Raw genomic sequence first — 13685 nt, 5'->3', positions numbered from 1 at the left:
TTTGCTATTTTTCAATGACAAAGTGATTGACCTAATTGTTCGAGTAACAAATAGGTACACGGCAGAGTGTATACATGGCGTGCCCTTGAAACCAAGTTTGCGCAACAGGAATTGTAAGCCAGTGACAGGGAAGGAAATTTGTGTGTTCTTGGGGCTTGTAATGTTCATGGGGACAGAAACCCACCCTGAAAAGCTATTTCACCAGCGATGGATTTTCTTATTATTTTTAATATGATAATTCAGGCGGCCTACATCCCCACCAAAAATATTTCAGTGGATGAGTCCCTTACACTCTGGAAAGGCAGACTTGGAATAAAAATTTATATTCCCTTATATATTTTTGTAAATATTGTGTGTGATTATGGACAACCCTGAACAGCAGCTGTCACATACATTACTCAGAAACACTGGACTTGATCTCGGTAGTAATCCTAAACTTTTCATTACATTATATTTTGTAGATTTAACATTAACTCCATGGTGTCTAAACCTCTGCTGAGCTTCAATTTAAATACCACCTGAAAAGTGAGCAGCTATGGATTAAAATGCCAGCTTGAGGGGTTAATGACTGTAGTAATGATGAGTACTATATTCAAAGACAAATCGACCACATCCTAGGTTCTTTATAACTAAGAAAACTTTAATAAAACTAATATCTCTTATTACACCCTAGCCAGCAGTACGTTTCAACATAAACTCTACATAGGGAAATTGGTAGATGGGAAGAGAGAATAACTTGACATGCAAAGATATTTAATGGTGTTCTTACATAATATCTTTAATTATTCATATCAAAAAATAATAAGTCACAACAGTGAAGAAAAGAGCACAACAATTTCAACTTTCATAATTTTCATGATGCAGTACTTATAGGCATGCCTGTGGAAATGAAAGACACTTGCCTGGGAGGGCATGTTTGCAGCTACATTTGGTGTATTTCCAATTTCATTATCACTGGATTCATCTTCATCTGAGGAACTATCTGTGCTTGAAGTTGCCCCATTCCCTAATAGAGGAAATAAATTATATTTTTAAAGACAAGAAATTTGAAAATCCACTTATGCCCTATATGCTATAAATCTAAACTTACCATTAAAAGCATCGTTTTCTTCTAATACTTCAAATTCTTCTAGATCCTCTAAATAATCCTCTATTTGTTGCTCTGACAAATCTCTTCTATCCATTTTCATTCCAGAAACAGAGATGCTTATAATCACAGGGAGCCTTCAAAACAAGATGAACGGCAATGTCATCTACGAACAGAAGGTTTAACTATGAGTCCAAGAGACATAACAGCTTATAACTCATAGAAAAACCGCAAGTCAATAAGTTAAAATTATAATTGCACATGCCATATAGTTCTATGAAAATCATGGTAAAAGAGTTCAAATCCTCCACTTTATGCCATTCTATTGTCAAAACTATGAAGAAAAGGCATGAATTCTTAGATGAACATAAAGAATTACTGTACTGAAATTAGTCTCAAAATAAGGGGTCCAGAGATAGAGTTTGGATGCTTCGACGTAATTGGAAGGATTTCTACACACAGTTAAAAAAAGAAACAAATTATCACCATAACAATGAAATGCAACGATACACTGTTCATTAGAAAACTACTGAGCACTACCCACTTCTGATCATTACGAAATTACAAGGGATAAAAACGACGCAAGTAACTGGAAGACAAGACACCATTACAAGGATACTAGCGGCATGTTATGCAGCACTGAAGATGAAGCTGGAGTAGTAAAATATAGTACAGTGGCCACCAGACAATTTGCAACACAATTAATTTACTTCACAGTTAATTTGTAGTCTACTGCAATGAATTTGGTAAAGTTTTAATTTCAACATTACAATTTAGTCATCAATTCTGCAGTGAAATGGAGTTTTAATGATAGGGATTATTATTATTATTGAATATACAGTGCAGTTTGGAACCCTATTTTACATAGTATACTAGGGTTATAGTTAAAATACTTATTCAATTTTACAATGAAAATGAATTCATGTATCTAATCGGCGAAAAATGAAGTGGATGAAGTTAATAAAATATTTGTAACAGCATGGTTTCTTAAACAAATGATACAGGGGTTTTGATAATGCAATGTTGCAATAATTTAAATGAGAATTCAAGTCATGCCTTATTCTTTCAAATGCAGCACATTCAAACTGTTAGTGAGCACCAAGATTATGCACGTACGTTTGGGCATAGCTGTCAACCAAAATTGGTATACATATGATTTACCATCTGGAAAAAATATATACTGTTATATAAGATACTCATAGGACTCCTTTGGGCGGGGATGGATAGGGGGCGAAGTATAAAAAGAATAGAAAACGACCTATATTAATGCAGAATCCATAGTTTTTGGGGTCGCTGAGATGAATAGTCACACTCCAGATATAATTTAAGTCCAAGATAAGCCCCACTGGCACGGCGGTGAGAAGGTGCGGAAAAGAATATGTTCAAAATGATCGAGATTACGGATGAAAGTATGTATGTTCCAGCATAGTTCTCAACCAAACTTTGTATACATACAACTTACTATCTGAAACAAAAAATGACTGCAGGGGCAAGAAACCCCTAATACTCAGATATTAATGTCGAATCCATAGTTCTCAAGGTCGCCAAGAGGAACTGTGACAATCTGGATGCTGTTTAAGTCATAGTTCAGCCCCAGTTGGAATGTCCAATATGACCAAGATTATGGATGTATGCATCTATGCTCAAGCATATGTTTTTCATTAAGTCGTAGCAGTTGTACGACCAAGCTTGGCATGGTCCTTCGTGTTGTGTTGAGTGTAATCAGCAGTATGGTAATGTAGTGAGTGCTTCAAAACTTAGCCAGATAGGTTAAGAGGGGAGGACTTGGGGAGGGGGATAAAAAATCTGTGGTTCACCTTATTTTCCAACCTGTGATTGAGTGTATAGACAAGAAATGTGTTTTTCCACCAATCAATACTTAATTTATTGTAAATAGATTACACTAGTACCGGTTTCGGCCCTTAACGGCCATCATCAGCTAGTACATGATTAGTTTCCAGCCATTAGACAAAATCACAAGTTGTTATTATGTTGGGCATCCGGATGTCTAATGGGGGATGAAAATGCAATATACAGAAGCATGAAGTTAAAATATCTGTGGTCAAAGGTAAAAAGTTACAGTAAGTTAGAACATGAGTATACAGAACACATTAAAACATATGGGCCACAATATAAAACACTTAAAAAGTTTTAACACATTAAAATTTGGTATGTATAGGTTAGACACTTATTAAAATTTGAGTTCATGTTGCTTAGATTCCATTCTTCTATCTTCTGTGTGGTTCCTTTGCATCTATGTCATATTGGTTTAGCTTCGAGAATGTTCTGAGGCTGATATGTGTCTTATTGGTATGGACCTTTGTCATGAAAAAATTTTTGTGTTATATAATCCAACTGTGATGTACGCCAGTAAATTCTTAATATAATAAACTCCTTCAGATAATGAACTGTTTCAGATAGTAAGTTGTATGTGTACCAAGTTTGGTTGAGAACCACACAGAAGATAGAAAAATGGAATCTAAGCAACATGAACTTAAATTTTAATAAGTGTCTAACCTATACATACCAAATTTTAATGTGTTAAAACTTTTTAAGTGTTTTATATTGTGGCCCATATGTTTTAATGTGTTCTGTATACTCATGTTCTAACTTATTGTAACTTTTTACCTTTAACCACAGATATTTTAACTTCATGCTACTGTATATTTCATTTCCATACCCCATTAGACATCCAGATGTCCAACATAATAACAACTTGTCATTTTGTCTAATGGCTGGAAACTAATCATGTACTAGCTGATGATGGCCGTTACGGGCTGAAACCGGTACTAGTGTAATCTACTTACAATAAATTAAGTATTGATTGGTGGAAAAACACATTTCTTGTCTATACATTGAATCTATCAATATGGAAAATGAAATTTATAAATAATAATACTGTGAGTGTCCGCGAATATTTGACCGACGCTTGATTTGGTGCGGTTTGATGTTCTTACGGAAATAATGACTCATGTTTGTTTTAACGCATAAAACACCGGGGTAGATACGGTTAAATGGTACTTTAAACCAATGATACTACAACAAACATTGTACGCAAAGAAGCTTAGTAAGTCAGAAATAAATTCACCCTTCATACGGATGTAGGGAATGCTCTTTCACCAGCTATCAAAGCCACCATTCCCCATAAAAACTCCTTAATGCTGCAGAGCTGAGTACTAAACTGTACTCTGAAAGATGCGGGATAAAATTAGAGCGATGCCAGTTAAAAAAATGTGTGTGCGTGCTGTTTGCATTATACAGATTTTTTGACAGAGAGATAGTTCAAACTTTTCATTGTAGTGTGTGGTAGTGTGTATTCAAACTGAACATAACTCTAATTCAACTGTGCTGAGTACGTAAAATGTTTCCATAATGTACTTCATTTGGGAGGTGATTATAAAGAATAATTTCTGGCTGGTTCACGTTTTAAAATATGCAACACTATTAAGGAAATTGCAGTTCACTGTAAACGTTTCCAGCAATTCTCCATATATACTAGCCATTATTTGTGCTGTCCGATATGTAATCCAAGTATCAAACTAATATTTTAAAAACTAGTAAGGGAAAGAGATAAAATATAATACATAAATCCACTGTCATAAAATAATTAAAGTATACCAATCTTCCAATCTTTGCCGAGTACAGTCGTATCCAGCAAGCCTACCCTTTCAACTATTCAGTTGGAACTCATCTAAAAGTGCTCCTGTTGCAGCTTGTTCCACTTTGCCTGCTCCAGTGTCAGATCAGCAGCTTCATCCTTCATACACACTCTTCAGGGTAGGATATCTAACACTGTGTATAAAGAAGCTCCCTCCAGAATAGCAAACATCCGTAAAAATTATAGTAGTCTCACAGTTACAGAACTGTAGCTTCAGGATGGTATAGGAAAGCCACGGGAGCTGATTAAAGTCTTCACATTGCCAAAATGTAAATACGGCAAATATACCCATGCCCAGAATTCTTATTTGCAGACTGGTACTCTATTCAACATACCTACCAGTAAAAATGAAACTTTGAAAAATTATTACAATTTAAACTCAAAGTGTACCTCAATCAAAAACACTCATTAAATGGATGAGAAGTGTAATCACACATGCAGTTATTTTTCCATCAACATGCACAAAAACATGTGTAATATGAAAATGAAATATTTAATTACATTAACAGCCAATTATATAGCACAATTTCTTTCTTAATCCTACAAGCACCTTCTATGAGGACTTTTCAATAATATGTGAAAGTTCAAGCAACAATAAAATTACTGCAAATTATCAGGGCTACATTATTATTATTATTATTATTATTATTATTATTATTATTATTCTCCCGCACCTGCAGGGTTGTGGATTTGGTTCTATTTTATGACCGGATGCCCTTCATGACACCTACCCTATGTGGAGGGCTGTAATCACTATTGTGTGCTTCTGTGCTGGTTGGTGGTGTGGTTTGTCTGAATATGAAAAGGAGAGTGTTGGGACAAACACAAACACCCAGTTCCCAAGCCAGAAGAATTAATCACATGCAATTAAAATCCCCGGCCCGGCCGGGAATCGAACCCAGGACCCCCTGAGCCAAAGACCTAAATGATGACCATTTCAGTCAGACTCCAGCCAGACTGATTGTACTGAACTATTAATTTTTTTTTTTTTTTGCTAGGGGCTTTACGTCGCACCGACACAGATAGGTCTTATGGCGACGATGGGATAGGAAAGGCCTAGGAGTTGGAAGGAAGCGGCCGTGGCCTTATTTAAGGTACAGCCCCAGCATTTGCCTGGTGTGAAAATGGGAAACCACGGAAAACCATCTTCAGGGCTGCCGATAGTGGGATTCGAACCTACTATCTCCCGGATGCAAGCTCACAGCCGCGCGCCTCTACGCGCACGGCCAACTCGCCCGGTAAAAACTATTAATTTGCCATGGGTTGAATTATTATGCAAAGCATCAGATTGAACTGCATTGAAAGGAGTGTCAGGCAAAGTAAAATTAACACACATTGTGGAACAGCACAGACAGAAGGAATCTTCTTCTTCTTCTTTTCTAGCCTATTTCAATCCACTGCTGGATATAGGCCTCTTCCATGTGCTTCCATCGTCTTCGGTCTTGAGCCACTTGGAACCAGCGTGTTCCAGCCAACAGCTTTATGTCGTCGAGCCATCTCTTCACGGGTCTTCCAATGCCTCTCTTGTGTCCCCATGGTCTCCAGTGAACAATCCTAGAGGTCCACCTGTTGTAGTCTTGTCGAGCTACGTGTCCTACCCATTGCCATTTTAGTGAAATTTTGGATTTTTGCGTTCTCTAGTGGAGGATATACAGAGAATGGTGGTGTTCAGTTTTGAAATCCAGATGCAATTACAGGTAGAGGTATAAGAGAGAATCGACTGTAAAAGGGAGCAGTTCTCTGACTTTAAGCCATGTGTTTCCTATACCTGACCATGAGATTACAGGAACAGCCTCCAACTCCCCATGCAACCAAATACAGTTCCTTTTACAAGTGCATATCACCTCAATCTCCACAAAAATCAATCTAATTTTGAAACAGGATTCAAACTATTTTAAACCCTACACCTGGAATGTTTTTCCAAGAGCCCCACTGTTACTCTCAGACACCTACTAAACTCAAGGTCATTCTTATTTATCATTGACCATACCAACCTGCACCTCTTTCTGGTTCTTTCCCCTGTGAATACAATCCCTGCAAGATGTTCTAACCACATTTATCTAGCTCTACTTTCATGAACAACACCACCGAAAAGATTTAACCCCAAATACTGTAATCATGACTATATTTCATCCAATACAGTCTACCAGTTGCAACTAAGACTCTACTCTATACTCTAGGCAAAAGAATATGCAAATTGCACATGTTTCTATCCACATGCATTCCTACGGTAATCCCATTTTCACAGAACTCTCAATGAGCTCAGCTTCAATTTTTAGTAATGATGCAAGTGTACATGGAAGGAAGGCAATTCAAAAAAAGGGAAAGACATGTGGAAGAAAGTGCTTAACAACATCAAAATCAGTAGCTGTTTCAGACAGATGCCAGGTAAGTCCGAGGGATGCTGTGTTCATCCTTGGCTGAGGCCTTGGGACATACTGTTGACAAAATACCACTCAAGCGTAGTTCAGTTCAAAGACTGAGAAAAATTCAAAAAGAAATTTGCAGAAAATATATCACAGAAGTGTGATACAAGATATACAACAAAGGAGCCGTCAATGAGTAATGCAAATTTAATGTTCAATTTATAGCAATGTATAACTGGGACACCTCATTCCTAAGAATTACAGAGATCAACGTGGGAACTTCTGGCTTATGTCAATGTTTACTCAAGCAACAGATAAGAAAGTGCTTGGTTAATTGGATTATAGGAACTCTGCCGTATATACAAACCTTGTCACATAGGATGCCAAGAATACATTCTCTCCGTCTCTCAGTAATAGACATACTGCATAACGTTGAAAAATAGTCCCAAATTCTGCACACCAACATTCATAAAAGGTACTATCATGCAGATTAACATCATGTATGTGCCAAAGTGAGAAGAATCTTATGTTATGCAATATAAACATCTAAATATTCGCTATTAAATTTAAAATCTTCAAAATATGTATTATGCATGAATTTTCTCCTAGAAAGGCCAAATCATGCAAACATCAGAAAAAGAACGGTTATTTTGAATCATTAAGCCATAAAACAAATATTTGCAAAGTTTGAGAAGTGTAACTAGACTTAAAAACATGCATTTGCATGCAAATCCGGACTCTACTAATGACAGTCAACACTTCTGTCGCCCTCAGCCCAGCCGCTGAAACCCAACACACAGAGTCCAACACTGACACCAATCCACCACGGAGCACAACACTAACTGAATGTCTGTCTGTCAGTGGCTACCCTCCCTTTTCTTAGCTCTGGTGATGTGTACCAGAATATTCGTGACGTAGTTAGAGACGGAACATTCTCGTATCTCCAAGAAACTTACAGGTAAGCGAACCGATGATAATACATGGAAATTCCACCCATGCCCTCCAGGCTGGCTGGGAGCTTCCCAGTCAGCCGACTCACTAGTCCCTTCCATGAAGTACCAAAAGGGGGCTACCAAAGGGTTGGCACATAATATTAAATATTTGTTAAGTGAATGAAACTTTTGATACTGTTCTCGGGGACAGTAAGCTGGTAGCAGCATTATATGTCACGGATTCAACAACTGGAAGACTACTAATCATCATAACTTAAGAAATTCAGCAACAATTAATTGGTGTGCCTGCAATACTAAATTCTAGTGGGAAAGAACATCATGGGCAGTTTTTGGAATACCATAAAAATATGGGGGCTGGAAAAAAAAGTTACAAATTCTTCAGTGTGACACGACCGCATCCAATACAAGTTGTTTCAGTGGAGTAGTTAATTTACTGGAACAGTTAGCAGAAAGAGAGATGCCGTTATTCCTTTGCAGTCATCACATGTCCGAGCTAGTGTTATGGAGTGTTTTTTAAAATGAGTTATAAGTGACAGTCCAGATGTAACATTTTATTTTTTAAATAAATACCGAATATCTAAATTTGAGTTCCATTCGAACGTGCATTATGGCAACACAACACCCACAGGTCCGGAAGTCAAGTGAAATAAATGTCAGATGCAGCCGACGAGCCATTCGCTAACCCATATCAAGTGAATTAGTGAAATTTGGCTTGTGTGTTTTTTCTTAGTGAGTAACTGTTTATTGTTGTGAATTTTGTAAGACAAATAGTTGCCAAGAAATGATCCCAATATTGAGATATGGAGAAAGTATCGCACTTTATTTCCAAACCTCATATTGCACAAATGAGTTTTTTTTTTTTTTCTTTTGTTTTTTTGAGTGGTTAGATATTGGCAGTTAGGAATGGAGTTGACTGAATTTTAAGAAAGCATGTATGGGTGAAAATTTCATACAACTTGATGAAGCATTAGTGAAAACCGGGTGTGCTGTGGATGGTGAATACTCTCTCCAGAAGCCGGAGAACTTAACACTTGAACAGTGGAACAGTCTCCCACAAAAGTTTTCGGCCATGAAGAAACTTGCTACAGCGCTACTTACTTTGTTTGGGTCATCATACGCCTGCAAGTAGATATTTTCTATAGTGAACATTGTGAAGACAAGTTATGAACTTAACATAAATGACAAAGCTACTATTTGCAGTATGCGCAAAATACGACCATGAAACATGCAATCACATGTATTTGGTATTTTACAATATATGTATGTAATATCATATTATGAAACACAATTTGGAATTAGGGATGGAAGTCGGTGGTGAGTAGGGGTGGAGGTTGTATCCATTACAAACGAAAATAACAAGTGACACAGTAAACAGTTGAGAATAATAATCCAGACTTAAAATAGCACACTAATTGGAAAAGGTTCGCCATCCCTGTCCTAGACTGTAGACCGTCATGGAGTCAGTGTGTCAGTGGAGACATGATTAGAATTGGAGCAGCGTTAACCATCATCGTCATGAGGAATACAGCAGTGCTGGCTGGCACTGTGAGTTGTTGTTGTTGTTGTTGTTGTTGTTGTTGTTGTTGTTGTTGTTGTTGTTGTTGTTGTTGTTGTTGTTGTTGTTGTTGTTGTTGTTGTTGTTGTTGTTGTTGTTGTTGTTGTTGTTGTTGTTGTTGTTGTTGTTGTTGTTGTTGTTGTTGTTGTTGTTGTTGTTGTTGTTGTTGTTGTTGTTGTTGTTGTTGTTGTTGTTGTTGTTGTTGTTGTTGTTGTTGTTGTTGTTGTTGTTGTTGTTGTTGTTGTTGTTGTTGTTGTTGTTGTTGTTGTTGTTGTTGTTGTTGTTGTTGTTGTTGTTGTTGTTGTTGTTGTTGTTGTTGTTGTTGTTGTTGTTGTTGTTGTTGTTGTTGTTGTTGTTGTTGTGTGACTGATGTTTAGATGTCAATGTTGAGTAGTTTACTATGTTGCCATTGATGCTTTCACGGACTGTACTTATAGACATGATACTGTATAGGCTTTTCGGCTTATGCCATGTCAAGAAAATAAGGTGAAATTCTTTAGGTTTCGCAGAGAAATGTGCTCTGCGTCTTTAGAAGAAATCTTGACTGTCCACGAGAAAGGCTTCTTAAACAATGACTCTTTAAAATTTAGACTAATAATAGAAGTGGAAATGGTACGTTCATTCGCCACCAGATGACTCCCAGGACGTGGCACAATGCTAGCGCTTGAAGAGGAAGCTGACTGAACCATACAATCAGTCTAAGAGGACATACCGTCCATCATAAGCCTACCCACACAAAACACTATCTTCATGCAGATTCTCACGACCATCCAGCACAAGAACAAGGCATTCTCACGACACTCGCCAAGAGGCGATCTTTATGCAGATTCTCACCACCATCCAGCACAAGAACAAGGCATTCTCACGAGACAAATTTGTGAGCCATCACATATCCAGGTGGAGATGGACACGCTTAAAGTTGTGTTCAAGGGTAATGATTACAGCGATTACAGCAGAATCATAGAGCCCTGCATCCCAGAGAAACGACCAAGCAAAGCTCACAGAAGGAAGAAGTGAAGGGAACTGCCTACTTGCCTAACATTCACAACACCACAGATCGAATTGCCAAGGTCCTCCGCAAACACAATATAAAAACCGTGTTTGGCACTGCTACTAAAATTGCTCACAGTCTGAGTAAAACCAAGGACAAATTGTCCCCACTTTTTCAACCTGGAGTATAAGGAATTCCCTGTACTTGTGGTAAGGTATACATCGGCGAAACATACTGGTCTATTGGTACCGTATCAAAGAATACGAACGTAATATTCGTCACAACCAACCAGACAAATTGGCAATAGCTGAGCACGCTCTATCGTCGGGTCGTGATGTCATGCTCCAAGATGCTTGAGCTCTTACCCACACTAGACACTACAGGTCCGGATTATACGGGAAGCTGTGGAAATACGTAGAAATCCTAACAATATCAACAGGGACACTAGCTATCAATTAAGTAATACCTGATTGCCAGCCATTAAGAATTTACATAGGTAGTTCCCTTCCCTGTACCTTCACTATTGTTATTTCGTCTCTGTGTTTTCCAAATTCGTACTTCCTCATCGCCAGATGTTTCATTCCAGGCTTGTGTCTATGTCATGCACCTGTCAATGTCATATGTTAGGTACACATGTTTATGTGAACCGCTTAGACTGATTCTATGGTTAGGTCAGGTTCCGCTTCGAACGCTAGCGTTGTGCCATGTCCTGGGAGGCATCTGGTGGCGAATGAAAATACCATTTCCACTTCTATTATAATGTCTAAATTTTAAAGAGTCATTGTTTAAGAAGCCTTTCTCGCGGACAGTCGAGATTTCTTCTGAGGACGCAGAGCACAGTTCTCTGTGAAACTGTAAAGAATTTCACCTTATTTTCTTGACATGGCATAAGCCATCTATAGTTTACTATGGTTGAACATGAGAGTTGACTGAAGTTGAATCAGAGAACAGTCATCGTGCAGTATGGGGGTTCAGCAGCGCTGTGTTCAAACCTGACTGCACGCAGCTATTGCATGTCAAAGGACTGAGTGTGCAAGTGAAAGGTAGAACCTGTCAATAAGGATTATCACCTGTTCAGGAAGACTGCACAGCTGGAGTCATGCTGTATGAGATTTGTAAATAGACAGCAATTGGTGGAGTATGGTCATTTATAGTTCAATGAGAGAGAGAGGAGGGGAAGTGTGCATGCGTATTGGGTCATCCTAGAATTAGATTGATAAAACAGATGGTGTTCTATTTGTAAATTTTTTTTTTTTTTATGTGAGAGCTGCTTCAAGTGCTCTAAAGAAGTTCTGTCAGCACTTCCTAAATGAAAAGAGATATGCATGGTATCACTGTCTGATGACAAGGTTAACAATGACACAAAGGCATCTATGGTTAGTAATCTCCAACAGGAATCCTTGGGAACACAGTGCAGTTACAAAACAAATGGGCAAGTTTCTTTCGTGTAGATCGTTCTATAAATTTAAATCAAGCACTTCTGCACGAGTTATTCAGATCATATCAAAATCTACATATAAAAAGTTTTCTAAAAACAGCTTCCTCCTGTCCATGCGTCCATTCTACTGGATCGATTTGCTCATTTTTGTTTTGTTCTCTCTGGAAATAGCTGCTATGAAATCATCGGGCGTTGATACGTTTCCAAGTTCAGTCAACTTAGAGTAATCCTAAAATCAAGTCAACGTCGCCATAAGACCTATCTGTGCCGGTGCGGCGTAAAGAAACTAGCAAAAATATATATATATATCAGGTCATTAAATAATCATCCCAATAACTTCAGGCAAAGGCTTACTCCAGCCTGCAAGACAGGCAAGTCAGTTTAACGTGTGTTGTTTGTAAGCTCTGAGAAACAATTCTTGCTGACTATATTACAGTAGTGGACCCGTGCGCTGCTCCACAGTATTCCTTCTAAATAGGTCAGATAAGTCATCTTGACACGCCTGTCGTAGTGTAATTGTTTTCCTGCTCATTTCAATAATTTAATGAACATAGATATAGTCTTCTAATTCCGCCAAATTTAGCAGAAAATCCGCTAAGTTGGCAACACTGTGTAAAACAGAGTATCAGTAGTGATGAAGTGAATGCTTTGGTATTTGCAAATGACGTGGTGATTTGAGGAAAGGAAGAAAAGGAAGTACAAAGGAGACTGGACATTTGAAATGAAAATCTGAAGGAGTTTGGAATGGTAATCAGTAAAAAGAAGAATGTAGTCGTGCACTCTGTAAAAGAGAAAAAGAGAAGCCAAGTGAACACAGATGGAGAACAGTTCGAGAATGTAGAGCAGTTTACATATCTGAGTAGCATTATTAATGGAAGTAATGAAATCAACCCTGAAATTAATAACAAACTAAGTAAAGGTACAACATTTTATCATTAAGTCAGAGAGCTTTCATGGGATGACAAAGTACCCAAGAAAACAAAATTAACATTATATAAACAGTACTTCATACCGATTTTAACATACGGACTAGAAACGCTGGTAACTAATAAGAGACAAGATAGTAAGATCCAAGCAGTAGAAATGAAATTTCTAAGAACATCAGTTGAAAAGACAAGAAGAGATAAAATACAAAATATTAAAATCAGAGAAGAGCTGAATATAGAACCGTTAGTACAGAAGATACAGAAAACAAGATTGAGATGGTTCGGACATGTAAAAAGAATGGGAAAGGAACGGGTAGCAAGAAGGGAATCGGAAAGAGAAGTTAAAGGACAGAGACGAGTTGGAAGACCGAGAAGAAGGTGGATGGATCAGATCTGGAAGGACATTAGAGAAGTTGCATTGGTTGTGGCGGAAGTAATGGAGCAGGAAATGTGGAAGGACAGAAAGGAGTGGAGGAGGCTTGTAAATCACACCTGGGCGACTGGAGTGGGACATTGATGATGATGATGATGATGATGATGATGGACAGAAAGGAGTGGAGGAGGCTTGTAAATCACACCTGGGCGACTGGAGTAGGACATTGATGATGATGATGTGTTAGACACATTTGCAAAATTACTAACTGGTTTGAAAGAAAGTAGTTCCGGTTTAGAAAAGGTTATTCCAGTGAAGCTCAACTTGTAGGATTCCAG

General features: G+C 37.9%; 1 protein-coding gene across 10 annotated transcripts in view; it reads right to left on the bottom strand.

The window, feature by feature from the left end:
* The window catches only part of Pcl (polycomb protein Pcl), a 374533-nt gene that overhangs the window by 255180 nt on the left and 105668 nt on the right, over positions 1 to 13685 (bottom strand). For 2 of the 10 annotated variants that reach the window (XM_067143086.2, XM_067143094.2), the window contains exons 2-3: positions 1091 to 1253; positions 903 to 1006 (exon numbers count right to left, since the gene is read on the bottom strand). The exons of the other annotated variants lie outside the window; for them this stretch is intronic. In XM_067143086.2, the coding sequence (XP_066999187.1) occupies positions 903 to 1006; positions 1091 to 1190 (204 nt within the window). In that variant the 5' untranslated portion in view covers positions 1191 to 1253. The remainder of the gene's footprint in view (positions 1 to 902; positions 1007 to 1090; positions 1254 to 13685) is intronic. 10 annotated transcript variants of the gene reach the window in all.

The sequence above is a fragment of the Anabrus simplex genome, chromosome 3, assembly GCF_040414725.1.
Source record: "Anabrus simplex isolate iqAnaSimp1 chromosome 3, ASM4041472v1, whole genome shotgun sequence".
NCBI lineage: Eukaryota > Metazoa > Arthropoda > Insecta > Orthoptera > Tettigoniidae > Anabrus > Anabrus simplex.
The sequence above is the reverse complement of the archived record's forward strand: the minus strand, read 5'-3'. Positions and strand labels throughout refer to the sequence as shown.